Raw genomic sequence first — 25,625 nt, 5'->3', positions numbered from 1 at the left:
CAAATTTCCATTTGGCAGACTGTGCGAAATTTAACATGAAATGATAGCTATATTCCTGTATGGCTGCTATTTGTCGCCGTGAAAGCTATTAGGATTAGAAGTTATTAGATAATAAGTTTTTAGATTATAAAAATGCAATTGCTACATTCTCAGATAAAGCAATTATTTTATACCTTAAAATTAAAAATAATATTCTTTTAAATTTAAAAGTCTAATAAATAGTCTAATAAAAGTCTAAAGTCTTTTAAATTTAAAATCTTATAATATTTGTACCTTTTTAATGTAAATGTAAATGACTGATTCATTGTTTATCTAAAGTACCATAAAGTTAGACAAATACAAGAAAAAATAATTATACTATGTTTGTCTTTATCGTTTTCCTTTGTTAATTCTATTAATTCTATTATATTGTTTTATAGATAATTTAGTGCTAGTAATAAAGTAATTAAGATTTATATTGGTAATCCCAATTATAAAACTAAAAGCATCAAATTCATTTATTGGAAATGAATGTTTATTTGATATAAGAAATATTGACAAGTTTAAATTCAAGTTGTATCAATCAAGTTACATTTTGTATCTCATATCTTTAAAACCGCATAAAGATTAAGCGCATAAAAAGAGATTTGATTATATAAAAGGGAAACAGAGATCATTTACGTATTAAAATAATTTTGTGTATTAATGTCTTAAATTTTGTTTTTATTTTGCTCAGTTAAAATTTAGTTTGCTTTGAAATTTTCAGATCGGATTAGGATGAATCCGTATTGGTCTAAGCTGGACTAAGTTGGACTATATGTGTTTTACGACTACGCGGTTCGTCATCAAATTTTCCAAACTGTTTTAAATTTCTAAATACTTTTCCAACACAATTATTAAAAAATCTGAACGCTTATACAGAATTGATCTTGCAATAATCACATGGGGACATACGACTGCCATTATGAAATGAGAAGTTGAGTAAATTAATTTAAAATACTCCAAAATAAAATTTTGAATAGAATCCTTCTAAAAGATCAGAAGAACTTGATTACAGCTTTCAGGTTCTAAAATAAACGCTTATGGGAATGGAAAAAAATATACATTGCTTAACTTACCGCGAGTTCTGGCTGTTACAATGACGCTTTGAGGGTCGGTGGTCTCCCCTTGTTGGAGAATAGTACCACCTCTGTCTTGAGCTGAAACCATGCGCTGTGGAAGGAGAGAAAAAGAAATTTTAATGAATAGAATTAAAAAAATATTGTTTAAAAAATGTATAAAATTTTTCATTACTCATTTATTGACAACCAAACCAAGCTATTTAAAAGCAACAAACTCAGCTCTTAAGAATACTTTTTACTACTTTTTAATATGATTGATTTAAATAAAAATGCATTTAAATCATGAGATGTTTAATTCGAAATATTAAATAATCTGTGAAATTACACTAGCTGGATTTTTTAAAATCACTGTAAATTTTTTCTTATTTATGATAACAATTGTAGATGGCTGGCCTCGTAAGCGGCTAGTTATTAAAAAAATGCAAATAATGAAGAATTAAATATGATTTTTAATTTTTGTTAATTCAGAGATATGCAATAGGGTAGAAGAAAATGGGCTATGGCCAGTACCACAAACATTAAACTTCATATTAAAACATGAAATAAAAATAAATCAATTTGGGGATTTCCGTTAAACAGCCACAGCAGAAAAACTGCATAACGAACGTTTCCTGAATAAATTTCTAATGTAAACAGAGTTAAAGGCGTCAGAGACTTTCGCTAATATAACGCTGCTGAATCAACTTTCAGCTTAGCAAGTAATGTTTGCGCAACAAAAAGATCTTTAGTTACGTAATATATTTCAAATTTATTTAAATTCTTAAAATGGGAAACTTTAAGCCTAAATTTTATACAAAAAATGTAATTTTGTTTTTAATTTCAAGTAAACATTTGGCAGACCTTTTGAGAAAATCATGGCTTGGTCTTAGAATCTCCTAGACGTGAGAGGAAAAATTATTTGTGGCAACTTATGGGAAAAATTATGCAGAATACCTGAATTGATTCATTACTTTATGCAATTTCTGTGATAAAGTGTTTTTAAACAATTTTTAATAAATCAAAGATATTAATCCTCTAAAAACAACATTTCAATATATACGGGAAAGAAGTGGTCGATAAAATACAAGAAAATCGTATAAAGTTTTAGATATAAGAATGCAGTGTTTATTTCAATTTTTATTTGTGTAATTATTTCCGTTTTGCAATTTTTTCCCATTTAATCTAGCTCGCTTGTTAAAGTGTCACAAAGCATATACTTAACAGCCCAGTTTCTTTACGTTTGCAAAGTTAAGAGTTTAGATGAATTAATGAGTCCAAAAATCATATTTTATAGATAAATTTTAGTACTTGTCATACTGTATTGTATGCAGAAAATCTGCTTAGGAAAACTCTATTTATCAGTGAGCCATAATGTTCATTTAATGTATTACATCAATTATTATTCGCATTATACTACACAATCACTTAAAAATAAATAATCTGTTAAAAAAAAGCTCATATTTATCATAGGTTTCAAGAAATGTTATAAGATCCTCAAGTAAACTTAAAAGTTCTTTACACACTACTTGGTTTGGTTTATTTAATTACGGCAAAGCACACTAGGGCTATCTGTCTAAGGGGAGGGATGCCTTCGTGGAGGACTTTCTAAGGAAAATTGGCTCGTATACACGTTACACATGGGGAAAACCACGAAAACGCCTATGCAGCCAGCCCGTTCGCGGGATTTGAACCTCGAACCGAACTACCAGTGGTTAGCGACTTTACCGCTCAGCCGCTGGTGTGCTCTTTACACACTACTTGACTGCCAAGTGTGTTATCGCTTTGTTTGGGAAAGTAAGATTGTTAGGAAGGTTTTAAATAAACCTTTTTATTAAAACTTGAACTCAACAGACGACGCAATTTGAGCGTACAATCAAACTCATCAGTTGCGGATGTTAAAGATCAGAACATTGAAAATACAATCTAAAATGGATTCGCTGCATGGCACTACACCCAAGCCTGCCTAACTAAGCGTTTGTTCAAAGCATGTAATGGCGTGATTTAACTTCGGCTACTAGCTAATGCCGGAATACTAACTGGCAAAGTTGGGCAAAAAGAAGAAAACCTGCGAGCTTCGCTACATAAAACTCCATCTCTGAGATATTCAAAACCTTTTTTTAAAATAGTCTTAACTCTTTTACGTAATGGTAAGGACTAAAGAAAAAGGTTTGGTTTATTAGATTACGGCAAAGCACTCGAGGGCTATCTGCCTTAAGGGAGGGATGCCTTCGTGGAGGACGTTTTGAGGGAACTGGCTCGTATACACGTTACACATGAGGAAAACCACGAAAACAACCATGCAGCCAGCTCATTCGCGGTATTCGAACCTCGGACCGAACTACCAGTGGTCAGCGACGTTACCGCTCGGCCGCTGGTGGGCCTAAAGAAAAAGGAGTAGTATATATCCCAATCACGAAACTGGGTTAATTAATATAAAAATACGATTATAATATAAGAAATGTATATATTTTAATTCCTGAAACTCTTAAAGCATATTTTTTTATTCTATGCGGAAATTTGCTAGTAGTTTACCACTGCCGCTAAAACAGTATTCCAGTATTGAAATTATAAATTTGTGGTGGTTTATATTTTATTTAAAATTTTTATTAGATATTTTTCTTTTGGATATTCTCATATACTCAAATAATGTTACTATTAATTTTAATCGTGCATCATTTTTTGCAACTTCTTCCAGAAGGATGTTTCAAATGTTTGAGAGTTATAATGCATCATAATAAAAATGAATGTTCAATGCAGTTTAAATTGCTAATTCATATCATTCCCTTTCTTAAATGCTTAAAATGGACGGAAATGTCATTATAAATTAAAATTAAGTTGGTATTTAAAAAAGTTGAAGATATTAGAAAAGGTGATTGTTGAATTATATTCTCCACATCAAAAAAACAATATTGCTGTTGAAAAGGGTGCGTACAAAAAAAAATAAGACATTTCTGATTTTTACGAGAAGAAGTCATTCATCCACGGTTAGAAAAGCAGGGGGGCAATAACAAGAGACTTCTTGGCTGAGAGCTCGGCAATTAATTTCTTTGAATTTGAGGAAGCGCCTACAAAAGGCAGATTGATTGAAATCCCAAAACACTAATATTTTCGTCTCAAGCTCAGTTTTCGAAAATGAATTAGCTAGTAGATGAGGCTATAAAGTATGCTCTTTCTTCTGTCCACATGCCTTTCTGATGTAACTGGAAGAACACTCGACCCGCATTCCGGAGGTTCGGAGTTCGAAACCTGGCTAGGACCGTGTGGATCTCTTTAGTTTTATACCATCGGAAAAAATTCTACAAGACTCTCTAAAGTTCTCATATTTTTTCTCACGCCTAAAGCAAATAAACGTACCTTCATTTAGAAACTCTCTATGAAGATATTTCTTCCTTTACAAGTTTCAGCTTTTCAAGTATTATAGTGATAAATTAATTAAACTTCGAAAATAAAACTATTGTTCTATTCCCTTTTAATAGTCTGAATTTAAGTTTTTGTTTCTTCTATTAGTTTTAATAAAAAGCATTGGTTTTTGGACTCATCGGTTCAACCTGAAGAAGCTGGAATATAAAATTCGTAAAGACTTAAATTCCTTAACTCAATTTAAAGCTTTGTTGCTTTGCTCAAGTTACACTTACTTTAGTTTTTAGAAAACTAGAATTTTAACTTTTAGTAAACTTTTTTAAATACAAGCTTAGCGTCAATTTTTCAACTAAGAAAATAAATATTTTACTCGGTAGGCAGTAAGCTAGTCACTTCGTAAATATACGGTCAGTTAAATACTGAAAATTACGAAACAGCTGACATTTAAGAACTTCATTTTTACATATTTAGAGGAAGAGATTCATGATGTTATTAGTCATCATACTAAATGAATGGATCTCTGTTTAAAAAGGGAAAGTCACAAGGAATAATATGAATACTAAAGCCAATAATATAAGGAAGTTATGCATAAATACTGTTCTTACAAAAATATCGTATTTGTCGATTTTCACCAGAAACTACTACTACGCACTATTTTTCCCGAAGACACTACGTGTTCTTGAACGCTGTAATTTGTTAAGACATTAGCGATTACTCATAATAAAAAGTCATTCAAAGGATTCCGAAAGGAGAGTTAGAACAACTGGATGCAATCTTCAAATTTTGATATAAGCCCAACAAGCAGAATTTCAAAAAAGTATGCGAATATGTAGAAAGCATTACTGGATTCATTAGAAATGTGATTCTGTCATAAAATCATTTAAGAAGTGACGATTTAATTACTGACGCTAGTAATGTTCTTGAGCATCTGAGAAAGATGAATTGTGTAAAGACAGCTGACAGCTCAATTTCTGTGATTTCAAGAAAATGGCTGTCTACAGTTTTACTTGAACATGCATCGTTTTCTTATTTGTGTAAAAGCAACAACGTTTTCTATTTCTAACTTAATAGATAGGAAATTTCGCTAGGATTGAGGATTCGATAGGTTAACTTTCCAAGTTAAAAAAAAAAAAAAAGCAGTTTTGAAATTTTATAGATGCACAGTATTACATATGTTTTGATATATAATTGGAATAAATAAACGATTATAAACTCACCACTACTGCAGTCACTAGTGCCATGAATCTCAAGAGCATGGTACACCTGGAAGAAATAAAATATCAATAAAATAATGCTGACATACCTTCAAGCCACAGAATCTCATTTTCATTTGCATCAATTTGCTTATATATACATATTTAATTCTAAAAACGGTCAGCGGCATTACTAAGACGAATGATAACTCTATGCGGGCACGAGTGGTATCATCTCAGATAAACTTATAATTAAGCATTTCAATTAATAATTGTGAAAAGAAACTGTCTAAGTTTCTCGAGTCTCAATAAACCCTCGCCAAAGCAACGAGAATCGATCAAAGCCTGTTCATTGATACTTCTCAAATTATAAACGAACAAAAATACAAACAGACTTTGCTATAACTATACAGATATTGTATGCATAAAAGCAGTATTATTATAAAACGACAAACATTTACTCTACACGTTAAAATTTACAACTATACACAGGGTGATTATAAATTGTTTTTACAAATTAAGACGGGTGATAGTATACATCCAGATGAGCAATAATTACCATAGAACACAGAGTCGCATTCCACTCAGAGAGGCAGCACAAGTACCCATTCTGTTCCATTTAAGACTAAATAAAAAGCTTATTTTAACTTTCAGTATTTTGTGAGTTGTTTAAGACGTAGCGATAACTAGATGGTAGTCTAGTTTAGGTTATGCAAGATTTTAATTATAGCTTCCAGTTACAACAGAAACACTACATTTAGCTTCCAACATGATCATGAACTATGTTGTAATTTAGCCTCTCTTTTAACCTTCCCCTCGCCCAAGATTCCAAGTATCTACAGCACTATTAAATCCGAGGGAAGGCTTTGGCTTCATTATCTAAACTGTGCGTGCCCCGATGAAACCATACAGTAGTTTCGAAGACAGAAATTCAGTGTTGACCTTTTTAGAAAATTTAGGAACAGTGTTTTTACTATACTGTGTTGAAAAGTTGCAAAAGGTGGTCATAGAAACCGTTGCGCTGCAAGGTCAAGATAAATATTTATTAGGTATAATCGGTGGGAGGGAGATTAATATATATAATATATATATATATATATATAGTATATATATATAAATATATAATATATCAAGCAAGGTAGTAATTACAATTTTGAAAAACTAATTTTGGTCTAGAAAACATCTTGCGCAATATGCTGCAAAATAAGTAAAATATAAAAAAATGGTTTGATTTTCATATGTATTAATTTTTTTTAAACGTGTTGAACTTTTTGGAGCAGCAGTTTTTGGTAACTTTTAGGCGAGCTTACTACATTTTTTTATATAAATATAATATATATATATAATATATAAATATATAATATATAAATATATAATATATAAATATATAATATATAAATATATAATATATAAATATATAATATATAAATATATAATATATAAATATATAATATATAAATATATAATATATATATTAGGTTAATATATTGTATATATATAAATTAACTGATAAAAATATTTATTAGGTTAAGCATGAAGTAAAAATGGTAAGTTCAAGTATTTAAAACTACTCTTTTGAAAGTATTCCCGAATGTGGAAAGACAGCGAAATTAGAACAGGAACTCTATAAATATCAGACTAAGGTGGATGGGTTAACAGATTTTATTCCGTGCAGGTGGTAAATTTATTATATGGGAAAAAACACGATGCTGAAATTATTCAATTGATATTACCCAGGTTGTTAACGCATATTCAAGACTTGAAGCTAAATAACTCAAATACGCTAAAACATCATTTTGAATTAGCCGTGAAATTTAAGAGTTGGCGAGCGTTAATAAGTACGCGGAAATACGAGTAGTAATACAAGGAAAGAGTTAGCGGAAATTTTCGGAAGCCAGAGAGGTGCTAAATCTACGAAATTTTTCGTCCGCTAAAGACAATCGGGAAGATAAACCTAAAAAAAAAAAAAAAAAAAAAAAAAAAAAGGAGGAAAGCGGTGGATAATAAGAAATCTTTAGAACAGTCACCCCAGAGAAATAAAAAAGGCCTCGCACATCCAATTAAATACGGCATTAATTAAAAATTTGTCACTTCCAATTATTCAAACTGTGCTAAATGGCATACCTTCAGATGCTTTATTGAACACGGGAGCAAAGTAGTTTTTTGGCAGAAAAATATTTCATAAAAAATTTTAGGAGATATTGATTATTTGATAAAGCGAGAACTAAAGTTATTGAGGCACAGAAAAGCACTGGTGGGAGAATGACTTCCAATGTGCAAGTTAAAAATAAGCACCAGAAGGTAGGGTGTGTGTGTGTTTATGATAAAGGACTTACAGGTAAACGTAATAGTAAGTTCGGATTTTTAAAAATCTGCTGGTGCGAAAAGTAACTTTCAGGAAGATATGAAGCAGCTGGATATAAACAACCTGGTTATAAAAGAAATAGACCATCAGTCTTAGACCTGAAGGAACTGCATCTGGGAGAGAAAAACGAAATTAGAATAATTGATAAGAAATTTTTAGATGTAATAAATCACTCAACTGAAACAGAAAATAACCTCTTTTTTAACCCATTAGCCGCTGGTGTTGCGTTGACGCAACGGTTAAAATAAATGCGTATATAAATATAACTACCTATGATATTTTATACCAGCAGATGATTTTGTGTAGGGAATATTATGAAGATTATTTCTGTAAAAAAATATTTGCCTTCAACAATCATTTTGTTTATAATAATTAATCTCATACTTTAAGCAAAACTTTCGACCGGGTATTTTTGCTGAAAATATTTAACGAAAGAATCGCCGTCTTTATGAGTGATCTATTTGTAGTCTATGTCACCGTTTATCAGAACATTACATCAGTCAGATGTTTATATTTGTGTTGGGAAGGAAGGGAAAACAGGTGTTGAGTTGACGCAACGTCAGCAGGAAACGGGTAGTCAATCTCCTTTTTCACTCATTCCTTTCGATGTTCTGGTTCATGTTCTGGTTGTTTAAAAATGCCTAGAACGAGGTATTTTACATTAGAAGAAGCCCTTCAAAGATTTTTTGATGAAGAAACAGATGATGATAATGTTAATAATGACCAGAATGAAACTGATATTGTTGTTGTTCCCCCAGAAATTGCAGAGGCTAGTGACGAAGAAGAAAGGAATGGCAATGTTTTAAATAATGATAATGATATTTTACCAAATGATACTGCTGGGGAAGTTGAAATTCGCGTAAGAAGTAAGTTTCAGCCTTCTAAAAACAGTTATAGTCATACTAAAAAGTTTAAAAAGCAGAAGACTGAAATTTTGAAGTGGATAAAAAAGGAACTGTTAGTTATGTCTCAGGAAGAACATGAAGAAAGAGATAGAAGAGAAATTATAAAAGACAAAACACAAGGTAAAACTAGTGGACAGATTTTCGATTTTCTTTTTGGTTTAGACATGTACTCTCTTCTCGTTGAACAGACAAATATATACGCTCAGCAAAAAAGAAAAAAAATGCCCAGAATTTATTGCATCTGAGGCCTTATGAGAAGATTTATTGGAATATTATTGCTTACAGGATATCATTCTTTACCTCAAGAAAAAATGTATTGGTCTTTTGATAAGGACATTTCTGTTCCTGTTGTACGAGAATTGATATCACGTTTGCAGTACAGGAATATGAAGCAGAATTTGCATTTGACAATAGTCAAATTGACAATACTGATAAATTATATGAGGTGAGACCGTATCTAAACTTACTAAATATCACCACTTTTTACTATTGGAAATATAAAGTCTCTTTTAGATTTCAGACGCGAGAATACATTATTCCGTTTGCAAAATCCTATTGAGAGTGTAGAATTAGCCAGAAATAGATCAGCAACAGGAAGACCTAGTAAATTCAGCATTCAAAAACCTTTGCATGGAGATAGTAGACATTTTATCGTAAAGTAGGTTGATAACAAAAGCGTTGTAAAGAGTACCATAGCCAGACTGTTTATAGATGCAAAGTATGTAATGTAGCTTTACATCATAATTGTAATCAAGCTTTTTATGCTCGAATCTTACAAATGAAATAATTTGTATTTGTAAAAGAAATACAATGTATATTTTAATATTAAATTAATTACAAGTAAAGTGATTTGTAGATTTATAAAACATTATACAGCTAAAAAGTAATCCTGCGCTCCACTCAAAAGAAACATCACACGAGTACAATCCTACTCACTAAACATCCGTAGTCTTATTCCGCTGACGTTACGCGAACGCAGCACTCGCTTTTTCCACAGGTAAGAGCATTTTGTTTTTATTTTCAATGTAATTTTATGTTATAAATTCTTAATTTAATATTTGTTATTATTTTCATGAGAAAAGAAACATTCCTTGTAGTTTTGGCGGTTAATGGGTTAAAGCAAACCTCTACCACTAAGTCAAAGTTAAAGACGAAGTTATAGAAACGCATGTTGCGGACAAGCTGAAAAACAAAATTTTAATCCCCATAAGTGCTCCCCAAGTAAGTCCTGTACTATACTGTTTATCATAAATTAAGGAAAAATCACAAAAATAGTGATAACTCCCTCAAAAATAAGACAAACCGTGTAAAATTTTAATATGTTGCCAAGTAAGAGTAGCTGAGTAAAACTCCAATATGTAAATTAGTGGCGCTGCACACGGAATACGTCATCTGCGAAGAGCATAAAAGTCCATGTTTGAGAACAAGCCCACATATTTAACTGTGATAGTGACATCAGAAATCTGAGACAGCCTATTCGTAACAATGGTCTCCAGGCATCATTTGCCTGCAGAACTACGACAGAAAGCCATTAGGAGACTAGAGGTAGGACAAAGTCAAACAGAAGTGGCCAGATGGCTAAATGGGAGTCCTTCTGTGGTTCATAGACTTTGGAGGCAATTTCAAATCACAGATTCGGCACCTAGGAGGTTCAGCCAAGGACGGCCAACTGCTACGACGAGCGCCGATCACCGAAATTTGACATTATGTGCATTTAGAAATAGAACCGCTACTCCGACTCTTCTTAGATTCTCCCTTGCTGCAGCCATCGGAAGGTTGGTGTCAACGTCAACTGTGCGTAGAAGGCTTCACGAAGCTGGTCTGTATGCGAGGCGAACAATTATTTGCGTGCCGCTCAAGTCACGCCATAGCAGGGACAGTTTACAGTGGGCACGACAACATGTCCACTGGACGCCTGAGCAAGAGGGCTATTCTCTTTACGGATGAGTCCAGGTTTAGTCTAGAACGCGATAGTAGGCGTTATTTGATATGGAGAGAACTTGGAACCCGTTATCATCCGTCAAACATCCGTGAAAGAGATGTATACGGAAGAGGCAGTGTCTGTGTTTGGGGTGGCATCTGTTTGGGTGGACGCACAGACCTCCATGTTTTTCCAAGGGGAACCGTGAATGCTCATGTTTATAGAGATGACATCCTTGATGCTTATGTGCGCCCATATGCCGGGGCAATAGGTGATGCTTTCCTTTTACAGGACAACAATGCAAGACCACACATGGCACGCATCGTATATGATTGTCTTCAACAGGAAACAATTATGCGCATGGAGGCCAGCTCGATCCCCGGACTTGAATCCTATCGAGCACGTTTGGGATGCTTTAGGGAGACGTCTAGCTGCTCTCAATCCGCCCCCTAAAACCCTTGTCGCGCTTGCAACTGCTTTGCAAGAGCAATGGCTCTCACTTCCTATGGAACTGATAGACCGCATAATTGAAAGCATCACACATCGCTGAATGTGATGTATTTCTTCTAGAGGCGATTATATTCCATATTGAATGTACTTTTACTATAACAAGCTGAGATCTTTGATTTGTTCATTTTATACATGTGCTAATTTCTATATTACCATAATTGTCTGGTAATTTCTTTTTATGTTATTTGATACCTTACTATGTGTTGTATATTGTGGGTAAGTTTCATAAAGTTCTACATGTAACTTTTTCAGTAATCGTGATTTTTGTGATTTTTTCTTACTTTATGATAACCAGTGTATTATGCCAAAAAAAAAAAAAAAAAACCTCCCACCAATTTTAAAGTATGGCTATTTGTGACTGATTACAGAAAACTAAACAGTATAAGAAAATATCCAGTTTACAGCTTACTAATAATTGAGGAAATAACAGGAACAACTAAATCTACAAAATACATAATACTTATATCTGGATATTTTCAGATAGGTGTAAAAACGGAAGGTGTGCCCAAAACTGCATTTATTATTAAATTAAGGGTTTAGGTCTTCATTAGAATGCCATTTGGGCTATGCGGAGTTCCCGCTATATTTAAAGGAGCCATAGAAATAATCTTAAGGCCTGTACTTGAAAATCAACTTTCATATATTCAGATGACATAACAGTCACAAGCAACAAAATTGATGAACAAATTCAGGATTTGCATAAAAGTTTTTTTTCACTTTTAAAATAGGTTTAAAAGTGAATGCAGCAAAATATAAACTCGCTGTCAAAGAACTTCGGCACCTGGATTATATAAAATACCTCAGAGGGGAATAGAAAACGAGGACTCCAAAACTGCAGCTATCAAAAATTATCCCCCCACCTAACACAGCGAAAAAAATGGCATAATGTTTGGGCTTGTATTCCTATGATAGAACTTTCATTTAAGATTTTGCTTGCATAGCAGAGCCCTTATTAAATTAAAAAAGGAAAAAGGCTATATTTACTTAGAAGCAGACACGACTTTTGAAAAACTTAAAGCAAAATTAATCCAAGCACCCTTCCTGAAATATCCTGATGCGAACTTCAAATTAGTAATCGCCAAAGATGCATCTGATTTCGCGAAAGAAGCCGTATTTATGCAAGACGGATAGCTGGTTGCATGCTTTAGAAAAACACTTAGTCCAGCGAAAAAAAAATTATATCGCTATCGAGAGAGAAACATTCACAATCCTTTCTACCTTTAAAAAACTTAGGATTTATTTTGACAAAGAAGCGATTACCATATGTACGAACCATGCGGCCACTGTACACTTGCATTCAGGGAAGAATTTGTCCCCTAGACTTCTAAGAGGGGGTTCTTAAAGTACAAGGATACAATTTAATAATTAAACATACTCCAAAGTGAAATGAGCTATGTTGGCTTCAAATATTTTGGATTCACAAGAAAAAATTATTTCGATCACTTGGAACATCATAACATAACGGAATTATAAACAACGCTGCAAATTAGGAAATTATTGATAACTTATTGTTCTATACAAAAGGAACAAATAATAACAATGAATTATGAAAACTTATCCCTGCGAGTTTTAGTATTTTGCATGAACTATATGATTCTCCATTACCAGGCCACCCCGAAATAATAGAAACACCGCAGAGGATAAAGGAAACTGTTAATTTTTTACAACTGCAAAGATTTGTAATGGAATATAGCAAGTTCTGTAACATTAACCAGTTCTGTAACACTAAGTAGCATAAAAAGCATATTCTCCAATGAAATCTATTAGGTTCTTAACCACGTAATGGAAAAAATAAATAAAAATAGATATATAGTTGTCATCGTTTATCACTTTTTAAAGTGGGTAGAAATAATTCCTCTCAGATAGGCTTCCATGAAAATTGTTGCAGATTCATTCTCACATAAATTTGTATTAAAATATGGAGCTCTGATAAAAAATAATCACAGATAATGGCAAGCTATTCGTAAGTCAAAGTTTTGAGGAAATGTATAAGTGTCATGACATTAAAAAATGATTTTTTTTCCTTATCAATTGCAGTCGAATATCGCAGAGGGTGCAAAAAGAAATATAGTTAAAATTATCATCAACTATGTCAGAAATTGTCACCAAAACTGGGATAGCTGTGTTAACAAATTAGCCTACGCACTAAGATCAGTCAAACACGATAGCATGAATAAAAACACTTGGAGGAATTATTACTCGGCAGAAAGTTGCTCACGCCCCTCGACAAACGTTTTTTTATTGAAGAGAAGACTAAAACTTTTCAGTTGGCAGACGTTCAGAGATTAGTGGATGAGGTAATGAATGATTCCTATATGCTCTTGCAAAACAAAAATGATAAGAAAAGGCGAGAAGTTGATTTCAAGACGGGAGATAAGGAAAATTAAGTATTCTCTTGTGCACCAGAAGGAACGCTGGAGAAATTTTGTAATAAGTTTGAAGGTCCCTTTTTAATCGAGAGAATCAGGGAAACATTTGTATGTTTAAAAGGTCAAAATGGTTATATTTCGCTTTTACTACCCGATGTTTTAAATTGCGCTCCAGTAAAATTCTGAGCTAGCTCAATTAATCTATTTTATGTGTAATCTTAGACTAAGTTAACTACGTTTGAATTTAACTTCTGTGATGTTAATTTAAATCCCCAAAATAGTGGAAGGTTCATCTGAGGCACAGGTTGTGTGTTTCTGTTCAATTTAAGACTAAGGAAAAAGGTTATTTTAACTTGCAGACGTAGTTAGTGATAACTTGCTAGTAGTCTAGTAGGGTCTGCAAGACTTTAATATCCACTTAAAACAGAAACTCTTCAACATATAAATTGAATATTTTAGTTTAGTGACACAGTAGAGCAACCCGGTTTAGAATCACGGCAAACGGGCCTTCTGCGTCGGAGTTTCCATGCTTTTTTCCCGTGTGTAACGTGGATATGACTCATATGTGATATATGATATGAAAAGTTCCTTTATGAAGTCATCCGTCCGCATACGCATACAGCCCTAAAGTTGCTTTGCCTGAATCAATTAACCTAACCTACATTCGTTTAGAAAGTTCAAGTATAGAGCCTTTCAACTTGCTTATGAAGCGGTTTCTATAAATTTTTCAAAAGTGAACCAGACGTAATGTGAAATTTTGCACTTGAAAGATGTTAGATTTATTGCAGATACCTTGGGTTTAATGAAGCAGTTTAATGATAATAAAATGAGACTCATATTTTAGCATAAATCACTTGCCAAATAAGACATTCCTCAAAATATTACACTTTTTTTTTTCTTTCTTTCTTTTCCTTCACATTTTTTTTATGTGCGTGCGGATTAAAAACATTATGAATTTATCTTTGTCCTATTGTTATTCGTAGGAAAGCTATAAATGTTGCCAGTTTATTGCTTATTGAAATTAGAAATTATTGTTTTTTTACCTTAGCTTTGAATGAGTAGTATTATAAATCTTCTTGAAAATATCTGCGGGTCAAACAAAATTCTACTTATAGCTACTGATATTTCAAAATAGAAAGAGACATCACTTCTCCTTATATTAGCAGAACAAAGTATCACATTTAACAATACATAACCATACTTCGTAAGAAGACATAAAAGTCTTCCAAAATGTTAAGCTTTCATAAAAACGTCCGATTGTTTGTGTCCACTGACCAACAGAAGTAGATCATTCGGAAAAAATACATGTAGTTACACCGCTACATTTCTTTACGATTTGCATCTATCTCTTGCAACTAACATTATGAATTACAAATAAGCATTTCTTTTTTAAATATTTCATAAAATTTACGAGACAGTTTAAAATTTTTCCTCATTATATCTAAAATTTCATAATATGATGATATTCTGTTAAGTACTTATACAGTACATTTTATCCATATATGTTAAACAACTGCATGTGGATACTTAATGTTGACTGAGACCTGTTGTAAACCCAATCTAACTCTAATAAACTATGAAATTTAAAACAGTGCTAAAATCAAATATTTCGACCCAAATTATATATTAACCATCTTGACCTTCGGTGTACTTTCTTTAAAATTTTATCTAAATTACCACAATATTAAATTTTATCTCCGTATATTGTATATATATGTATTTGTCTCCAGTCAAGCCTCACATTCGGTTTCGCATCTTCTCAGTAAGAACCAGTGAACATTATTGTACAGTCATATGTTAGGCAGAAATATCCAGAATATTTTTACTCTTATCATGTGATAGCAATATTCGATTATTACATTGTTAAATGCGTTCTGCTATCAGATATACATTTAAATATGTAACTATGCAAAAACTATTATTATTTGTTTTAAGATTTAACAAAATTATTAATAACGCCATTTATTTCACGCATTCTGATATGTTATTTTAATAATGTGATAGTTAGAGTTTTAATCTAATAAACAAGATGACTGCAACATAATTCTCGGGTTAAAAAAAATTGCTTAATTTTTTTCAAGGGGGGGGTGTCATGAATTTTTCATCATAAAGTTTTTGTACTCTTTCGCGCTTTTTATACAATAAATTATATAATTAAAAAAGATTGTGAATAACGATATGTTTCAGAAAAATTGTGCGTTCGCTAAAATAAATATGGAATTACTTCTAATGGTGTGAATTGTACGTACAACAGAATATCTGACAGCATCAAGAGTGACTCTTTAATTGTTTTGATATTTAAAAATCTCATTCCTTTCTGACCATTGGTAGAGCCAATTTGCTTTGACCAATATCTAATTGTCTTCAGCAGTGATCAGAAGAGGTGGTTTTTATTCTCTGGAAAATTTAAACTCCTGTGTTTTACTGAAGCGGGTCATTAATAATATTTTCAATAACGCTTATAAGCTTATGATTTCTTGTTGCTTTCCTAATAAAACAATTAATTTTTACTTTTAAAATTGCTGGTAATATTCAAATTTCATTTGCGGTTGCACTAATAGCCATTTTATTACACAGATTTATTTATACTCGGAAATGATAGCACCATTATAGTGGCTTTCCAACAAACAGCCAGTACTCCAAAAAATGAGAACAATTCTGTTTAATTATCTTAATATTTGTAGTTCTTTTACTGTCCGAGAAATAAGCGTTACTAAACGTTTTCTAACGTAGTAAACGTTTTCGAATGTAAACAAGATCCTTAATCGTTTAATTTTGAGTAGGAAAATATACTATCAAGTGATCTTAAAAGCATCAGTAACCCCTAACAGTATCATTATCAATCTCGTAATATTTACATGCAGTTTGCATAATATTTGCGTGCAGTTTGTTATTATTGAGAATAAATTACGGAATTGATAATTGCATTTAAAAGAGAATGCGTTGCAAGTTGTTCCTAAAAGTATTGCAAAGTTATCTGCAAAGCGTTTTCATTCGATTCTTATAACTTTCTAACAATTTTTCCCATAATGAAGATCTCAAAGCATTTCAGAACAAAAGAATTCACTCCATCTTGAGAAGGAAAGAGGGCTGAAACCTCAGTAGCAACTCTTCGAAGCGAAGCAGCGAATGGACACGCTTTCTTGCATTTATCCTAAGAGTAAGACACCACTACAGCATAAAATTACCTCTTGTTGACATTTTAGTCTTCTTTCAGTCTAACGGAAAAACTTCATATATGTAAGGAAAAGTATTGTAATATTCTTTGCCCCACAGAAGATTAGATTTCTTAAAACTAACTTCCATCTTCGTTTCCTGTAACTTTCCTTACTCATTTCAGCTGCTCTGTCCGTTCCATTTCTTAACTAGAGTTACTATAAACTCCATTTTACTTGATCGTGCTTTAAGCGGCCTATTTTCATAAAGCCCGGACTGCGCGAATCAAATTTCAGTTGATAATTCTAGAAATGTTGTACTCAGAGACAGCGTATTACTTCGTTCGAGAAAATTAAAACGAAAATAAAAGTGAAATAAGAGTTATGTTAATAAGTTTTGAAAGCGTTTATGCTTATGTTATCTGTGCATTTCGCACCACAGTTGCTTCGTATTCATAATTGTGTTTCACGAAGTCTTGTTGTATATTTAATTTAATTTGAACTGGCGAACTCGAACAAGCGAAAACGGAACGTGTTAACTATTGAAATGAGTAGTGATATCCAGCAGCGAAGCAATTATCTGCTTATGATATTACGTTTCGGAAACAAAGTGTGATTTTGCTGGACAACAAAAGCAGAATCTTAAAAAAATACGAAATAAGTGATTTTGTTCGCTATATATATATATATATATATATGTTTTATAAATATTTGTAAGCAGGTTATACACATCCATAATTAATCAGATTTATAACTTATAAATGTTTCATTGTATCTCTTTTTGAGATTAACTGGCCATTCATTGATTCCGTCGAAGGCCCATATTCACAGTCTCATCAGAAGTCTCCGATAATTCTATTTCTAAAAACAATTGTTTCGTTCTTTCTTATATAGAAGAAAGTGAGTGAGTGAGTGAGTGCACCGCTATGATGGCTTCCGACCACAGACATGAACCAAACGGAATTATATACCATCACGGCGGGGAAGACTCCAGAGTAACAAGGTTGAATATTATAAACTAATAACAGTTTTTACATATTGTTAACTACAAGGCACTAAGCGTTATTCTGGTTATCTGCTTTAAGTTCTGAACTTTTGAAACATTATAATATTATCCACGGTTGTTTCTGCTTAGGCAGTGTCCTGAGATTTTCTCTATTTTATCAAGGGCTATTCTGTTTTTGAGTGTGTTAGTCGTCCACATTGCCCAGGCACAGTCCGCTGGTTTCTTCAAGTGCCAGGTTCTTGTATGTACACAATGGAAGTAATAATGGTCCGTGTCGCCTTCCTCTCCGCATTCGCAGAAAGGAGAGTCCCTAAGTCTGAATCTGTTCAGGTATACTGGGAAGGGTCCATGACCTGTCAAGAACTGTGTTAGGCTAGCACAGTGGGTCTTTATTTCCATGTTAACTTTTGGCAGTAAGCGAAATGTCCTTCGTCCTATCTCTGCCTCTGTCCATCTACTTTGCCAATTTTGTAGCAGACTTGTCAAAGTTGTTCGCTTAATATGAGACCAAGGAAGTTTAGTTGGTCTTTCTAATATATCCGTGCAGTTGGCTGCCTGCTTGGCCAGTAGGTCAGCGGCTTCATTGCCTTGAATCCCTGTGTGAGCGGGAACCCATTTTAAAGTGGGTCTTTGCGAAATAGGCATTGTCAGAAGCTGTTTCTGAATTCTGTATACCAATGGACTCCGGCTGTTTTGACTTGCGATAGCCGCCATACTTGATGCCGAATCACTGAGTATGGAGAATTTCTCCTGTTGACATATGTTCGCATATCTAATTGCAGCACTGACAGCTAGAAGCTCTGCTTGGTATACCGAATTGTTCGAGCCTAATTTCCTTTTCCACTCGAATGTTACAACTCCATTTTCTAGTCTACAGAAGGCGCTGCCCGTGCCGTTCTCAGTTTTGCAGCCATCTGTGAAAAGGTTATTACTGTACCTCTGAATTGGTTGGTCGTTTATACTGATACCGTCAGAGAGATTGAAAGCTGCTGGATGAAAGTTATTGCAGTTGTTTTGCTCCTCGTAGTCTGAGTGGGGATAATTATGACCCCAGAGTGTTGAAGTTTGACCCAGCCTGGTAACCCTTACGATAGCTGCCTCCCTTTCTACTATCAAATCTAGGGGAGGAATTCCTGCTAGTTGTTGTAGGGCTAGTGTTGACGTGGTACGGTAGGCCCTGCATACTTGAAGTAGCTGCTGTCTCTGAATAGAGAGCAGGGATCTTTTCATATGAGAGGTAAGTTCGCCACCCCAGATTGCTGCTCCATAAGTTATTACTCTTTCTGTAATGGTTCTATGCCAAATTTTTAGTAGCTTAGGTGAGATACCCCATTTATGTGAAGTCATGCGTCTCATGTTGTTGCTTAGGATGCTAATTCGAGTCTTAAGATTCCTGACATGTGGCATCCAAGAAAGTCTGTTGTCGAGTAATAGCCCAAGATATTTCAATTGGGGGAAACATTTTACCGGTATCCCATGGAGTTTAATACTTGGGTTGCGTCTTAGCTGCCTGCTGCGTCCTATGAGCAAAGCTTTAGTTTTCTGTGCCGAAATCTGAAGCTTATGTGCTCTGGCCCATTGGGAGAACAGATCAAGACAGTATTGCGATCTCATTTCGAGGTTACTCCTTCCTGCCACAACTAGCATAAAATCGTCCGCATAGGCTATGATTCGAGCGTATTCTACGCTCTCAAACTGACGAAATGCCGAGTTTGCCACTATATTCCACAGTGTTGGTCCAAGGCATGACCCCTGTGGGCATCCTCTAAAGACATTTTTGACATAAATGCCGCTGTCTGATGTTACTTGTACACTTCGATCTTGAAGGTACGAGCGAAGGATGGTAATAATGGCTGTTTTGCACGCCATGTTGTGCAACAAATTTATTACGTCTGGCCACCATAGGGAGTCAAAGGCTCCCTTGATGTCAATGGCTATTGCCAGTGAGTGCAAATTGTTATCCTTGTTCTGTTTGATAGTGGCCATTAAGTCTTTTATGGCATGTTCAGTTGAGTTGCCCATTCGGAATCCATATTGGTTGGGATGCAGGGCGTTGTTCCTTTGCAGGAAGAAGTCCAATCTGTAAAGAATTACTCTTTCACTCTTTCCAATACCTTACCGAGCGCTGGCAGTAGACAGACTGGCCTGTAAGATGTAGGTTCTGCCGGAGTTTTGCCTGATTTTAGGAACAACGCCACTTCTGCCAACTTCATATTTTTAGGAAAGTACTGATGTTTCCAGCAAGCTGAAATGACCGCAAGGAATAGTTTTGGGAATTCCCGGTGTATCTCTCTAATGATGATATTATCAATTCCATCCGGACCTGGAGCTTTTTTGGGTGCCAGAGTACGTATGATGTTATCCACTTCCATTTGCGTAGGAGGGAGTTCGTCTCTTCTGGTAACTTGGCGAAATTTCATACTGTAGGTTTTTCTCGCTTCCTCTTGCTCCTCTAAGAAATCTTCTTCATCATCATCAGGAAAAACTGCATTTATGATCTCACTGATTATTTCGATGTTGGATGAGGCAGTGCTATTCACCATAGGCGAAAGGGTCGTAGGACGAAACACCTTGTTACATGTTATCTTTTGAGTAGGTCCAAAGGCTTTAGTGACATTACTACAGTAAGTTGTCCATGAGATTAACTTGGCCTCTTTAATTTTTCTTTTATGTAAAGCTCTGGCTTTATTGTATGTTATCATTTTGAGTTGTGTAGATATGAATCTACCGTGGATTGTGCTTTTCTGCGAAGTGCTCGAACTCTGCTCCTCTCTGTGTTAAGCTCTGGTGACCACCAGGATATCGAGTGTTTTGCCTTTACAGATTTCAAACGATATGCTTTGTGGGCAGCTTGCACTATTTTTGTAACTAGTAAGTCCTAGAGATTATCTAAGGAGTTTCTGTCCTGGCAGTTGTTGAAATCTTTGATAAATTTCTCTGCATGCGCTCGAATGTGTTCCCGTAAAACGGAATGTCCTCCAAATGCCGTTTTGAATCTTTTCTTTATTATGTAGTCTATAGGAGTATCCAGCCTGTAAGTAATAATTTTGTGATCACTGAGAGACGGCAGGTCACTCACTGTCCAATCTTGTATGTACGGAGTTGTATTGGGAGTTGATATTGTTAGATCTGGCCACCCTCGAGCTCTAGATGTTTCAAAGGTAGGCGGTGAGTCCTGAGCTTTGATGACAATGAAATGCTTACTGTCCAAGAATTCGAGTACCGCAATTCCCCTTCGGTTCTCCGAGTCAGCACCCCATAGTTGACTGGTGGCGTTAAAGTCTCCTGCTATGATACAGTGTGATGCCCCAGTTAGAAGGTTAGAATTAAGTTCCTCTAATAGAGAGGTAATATCTTCGCTCGGGGGTAGATACACAGCAATAATATCAATGCTGCAATTACTAGTGTCTAGTCTGATGGAGACTGTATGCTCTGTGATTTTCATTAGGAGAGGGGAGAGAGGGCCACTGTAAATAATCGCAGCTAGCTGATTCTTTGAGAGAAACGTTCTGCTGTGTGTTGGAACACTAGGAATCCCTCCGTTGTAAACGTATGGCTCTTGGAAGATTCCGACATTGGCAGCAGTATGTGTCATTACTTGCAGCGTATTTATGGTTGCTGCATAGCACTTCTGCAAGTTACACTGTAAAAATCGAAGACCTGCTATATGTTTGTTTAGTGTCATCTTGGTTTAGTTCTTTGCAGTGGTCCTTCTCAAAATGGGCTCCATACACTGGGCAGGAACTTGAAGTAGCTGGGTGATCTGTGCTGAAAGAGGTCCCCTTTTCAGAATTACTACTGCAGCAATTACTGCAACTCACTTTTTCCGAGCTACACTCCTGCGTCGGGTGGCTGTTACCACACTTCGCGCAAACTGGAGCGTTTTTACAGTTCCTGCTATAGTGACCGAACTCCTGGCAGTTGTAACAGCGTATGATCCTAATGTACGGACGGAGAGGACAAGACTCAAAACCCACTAAAAGACGGCCTAGCTTAACTAGGTGATATAGAAGAAAGTAAAGTCATCAGGAATTTTGAAGTAGGTAACGCAAAAAATGAGCAATGCCCTTGCCGTGACTTGAACCTGGACCTCTTGAATACGTGCCAAGTGTGCTACCGTTGTACAACGAAGGCATGCAGAAAGGAGGGCGAAAATACAGGGCGACTGGGAATTAGGGGACCTAGTCGCCAAATCCTGGTGTGAAGCATTATCATCCACCACCTTTTAGTGCGGACGCCACTGTACAGCCATTAGGTTATTTTGTAGCAGAAGACATGAAAAATGAGTGTCCTCGCCAGGACTCGAACCTGGACTTCAGAATACGTGCCGAGTGTGCTACCGTTACCCTACGAAGATATGAAGAAAGGAGGGAGAATATACCTTATAAACTAGTTTTAGTTCTTTTCCTTTCACTCTTTTCTTTTGTTATTTATCATTTTCCCAATTTTATATGCGTTTTTTCATGAAGCCTTTAATTTTTTTTGTCGTATTATATAGATCACTTGTCCACGTCTTCCTGGTAGTCAATTTTAATCAATTACTCGAGTCTTGGAATTGATATATTAGTAATTTTTATTTATTTAGTAAACTATTGGTAATGTTATTATGGTGTTTTACATCAGAATTTATTTACTCTTAATTTATATTCAAAGTGTTATGATACATTTAAAAACAGTGGCTACTTTGCTCAAAAAGTAACAAGTACCACTTAAAACACTTCACTTAAAAGGCATTTCACCTTCCATAATATTTGGCTATAAATTTGTAAACATTATTTACTGACTGTATAGAGACTTGAAATAATCAAATTCAAATTTGAGACCTGTAGCTGAATTTTCCACTTTCTACAATGTTGTTAAGGTATGTAAGTCTGCAAGAATCGGACATAAGAGTTTTTCCCTTTTGCTGGGCATGAGAATGTTTCAGTTGCGTTATCGAACACCACTCGTTTCCTAATTTATATACTTCAGCTATGCGAACTTATTTGCGACAAGAAAGATTTTTCATACTTGATAATGTTTAAAGCAACTCAGCGTAACGGGAATATTGTTAAGCAACTTTTTGCTCGAAGCCGTCTGCGTGACATCACTTTGTAAGGTGAATCAACTGCCAAGATAAATGAAATCCTGCCGTATTTCTTCGACTTTGACTAAACTGGTATACCACATACGGATGCGAAATGCAACAGGCATTTCGACTTCGTTCTGCGAGAACATGTCCTAAAAGCATGTTCTCACAGAACGAAGTTGAAACGTAGATTTGCATCCGCAATATTTCGACGATGTAGAGAAAATTGCGTTGGACATTGTGATTTCGCATAGATCACCCAATCAAAAAGGAAGGAAAAATCATAGGACCTAATTACGTAAAATTTTTGGAAGCAAACTTTTACGCTATTAAAATCTAGCTTCTTAACTTTTATTTTATAAAGGCCATATATTCTTACATTCTCCTCTTTTTGTTTGAAAGTACAATATATCTAACTTCACGAGCAACGATGAAGATCGAACACATTTGAATATTCCACAGGCTTTATTTGGGGGGGGGATTCCTGCTTTGGAGCAGTCTAGATTCAAATTCTTAACCAGGTGGTTAAGAAACTGCTGTCCGCTTTCTAAACACATTTTCTTTCTATCTTACAGTGGCACTTTTCTACTTAAAAGTTATTGAAAAAACTGCTCTGCACCTAGATTAGTGATTTACTCCAACTAGAAAATTTGTGTCAGGAAAAGTCTCACTTACCTTCATGTGTTGTGCTGCATTTTCTCTGTGCCAGTTTCATTTATCCTGAAATTAAAAGAAATGATTTAGCAACAGCTAATGAATAAAATTTATTTGAATTATTTGCATTATTAACAATTGTATCAAATATTATTTAGAAGCTTAGAATTATATGAATGCGTTTAGATTTAAGAAGTATTATTATTACTAAGCAAATATTTTATAAAAGTAACTCAGTATCGTAATTGGATGTATTTTAACACATAAGTCTTTAGAAGAAAGCCTGTTAGACAATGTGATCAAGATGTTCTCAGAATGGGGTTGTAGGAAGCAATGCCAATTGTTAATGATGAAATATTTTCCTTTATGTGATGGTGAACAGTTTCCTTCAATAGCTTCCCCTTTCGCTTAATCGTAACTTCTTGGCAAAAGTTTGTTACTGACCATGCATAATTCTCACCTGTGATTGGGTTTTCGAAAACAATGCCAAATATTTCTTCTTTTTCAATACATTCCTCTTTTACGACAATGCATTTTCCAGCCTTTTTTGTAAAGCACAGAAAATACTTTGACATAATGAATTTTCTCTGCATTACATAAAAGCTGGGAAAACATGCAGGAAAATTCCTCAACCTGCTCTGAAATCCAGTCATCGACAGCATTATTAATATCGTCACCACTTGCGAAGTAAACTCCATTAACTTCTTTCTTCACATCTATAAAAAGAAAAAAGTGACTTAAAGCTAGATTTGGTGAATATGAAGGATGAAGTAACACTTGTAATTTTGCAGCAGTTTCAGCAGCCTTTGATTTAGCAATGTGACGACGCACTGTCGTGATAGTGAAGAATTCCTTCGAATGCTTGTTCCTACACGTAATTTTAATATTTTGGCTGTTCATAATATTCCTCTGTGATTGTTTTCCAACGCTAAAGGTAATCAGTCATCAACAGTTTTTTGATATCCCAGAAAGCACAAAGCTTTTTACGCACAGGAAAAGAGGCATGTTGCCAAATCATTTCTGTGCTGTTTACTATCAGGATAGACGCCATGTACCCATGTTTCACCTATTGCACTCAACTTTGACGCATGTTTCTACATATAAACTTCTCAGGCTACTGCTGAAACATTGTCAAAAGGATTCCGAAATCCTCACACGATCTGTTTATTGTGCTTGCATTAATATCATAGGTATCCATCGAGTTGAGACATTTTTTTATTATTATTAGATGTTTTCTTAACGCTACGAAATGATGCACTCAGACCTTTATTAAATGCTAATAGTCGCTCATATGATGATTTTTTTTTTTTTTTTTTTTTTTTTTTTTTTTTTTTTTTTTTGGTTTGGCAATCACTTGGTTTCAGATTGATTGGGTAGAGAACAGAAGAGTGGATAACTTTTATAAGAAGTTTTTCGTGCAAAAATTTCTGGTGTCTATTTCAGAAGTGTGGAATAAGACGGGACATTATTTCCTAATGTCTCACATAAATCTTTACGAATATTCTGCGTCAGCATCTGCTTTACGCGTAAATAGTAAAATATAAATACTTCATGACTCAAAGTTCAATTTGTGAACCTCTTTTTGGGTTGAAATGATTCAGGCTTTGGTCATTTTGAAAATAAAACGTTAAGCTACGCATATCTTATTTGCCAAAGAGTTGCATAACATTGTGCAAAAATTCTAAATCTTCCTTTCGCACCCTTCTACAAAAAGTTTTTGTTACTCATATTAATATTTTTTAAATCTGAAAACGTAATGTTTCTCGGGTTAAAGGAATCAGATTATTTAGAGTTTCTTAGAAAGAAAACAAATACTCAGTTATTTTTAAGTACGGAAGCTAATCTATTCTGAAAAGAGTAGCGAATATTGCTACTAGGTTTTCGATGAAACTTTGTAACTGAACACTAAAATCAGTTACTTATTCATAAATTAAAAAATCCTTCTGATATTTGAAAACTTGCTTTTTAGTCCAAAGGGGCTTTGTCCCTGAAGGACTATTGTTTTCGTTTTGCGATTTTGCGTCGGACTCATAAACGTCG

General features: G+C 34.4%; 1 protein-coding gene across 3 annotated transcripts in view; it reads right to left on the bottom strand.

Moving 5' to 3' along the window:
* The window catches only part of LOC118195687 (uncharacterized), a 154,810-nt gene that overhangs the window by 37,546 nt on the left and 91,639 nt on the right, over nt 1-25,625 (bottom strand). For all 3 annotated transcript variants that reach the window (XM_035367015.2, XM_035367017.2, XM_035367016.2), the window contains exons 2-4: nt 23,607-23,651; nt 5,657-5,702; nt 1,098-1,191 (exon numbers count right to left, since the gene is read on the bottom strand). In XM_035367015.2, the coding sequence (XP_035222906.1) occupies nt 1,098-1,191; nt 5,657-5,695 (133 nt within the window). In that variant the 5' untranslated portion in view covers nt 5,696-5,702; nt 23,607-23,651. The remainder of the gene's footprint in view (nt 1-1,097; nt 1,192-5,656; nt 5,703-23,606; nt 23,652-25,625) is intronic.

This window comes from Stegodyphus dumicola, chromosome 3 (genome assembly GCF_044657685.1).
Source record: "Stegodyphus dumicola isolate Sdum_Otavi_A_Nest chromosome 3, ASM4465768v1".
Classification (NCBI taxonomy): Eukaryota; Metazoa; Arthropoda; class Arachnida; order Araneae; family Eresidae; genus Stegodyphus; species Stegodyphus dumicola.
The sequence above is the reverse complement of the archived record's forward strand: the minus strand, read 5'-3'. Positions and strand labels throughout refer to the sequence as shown.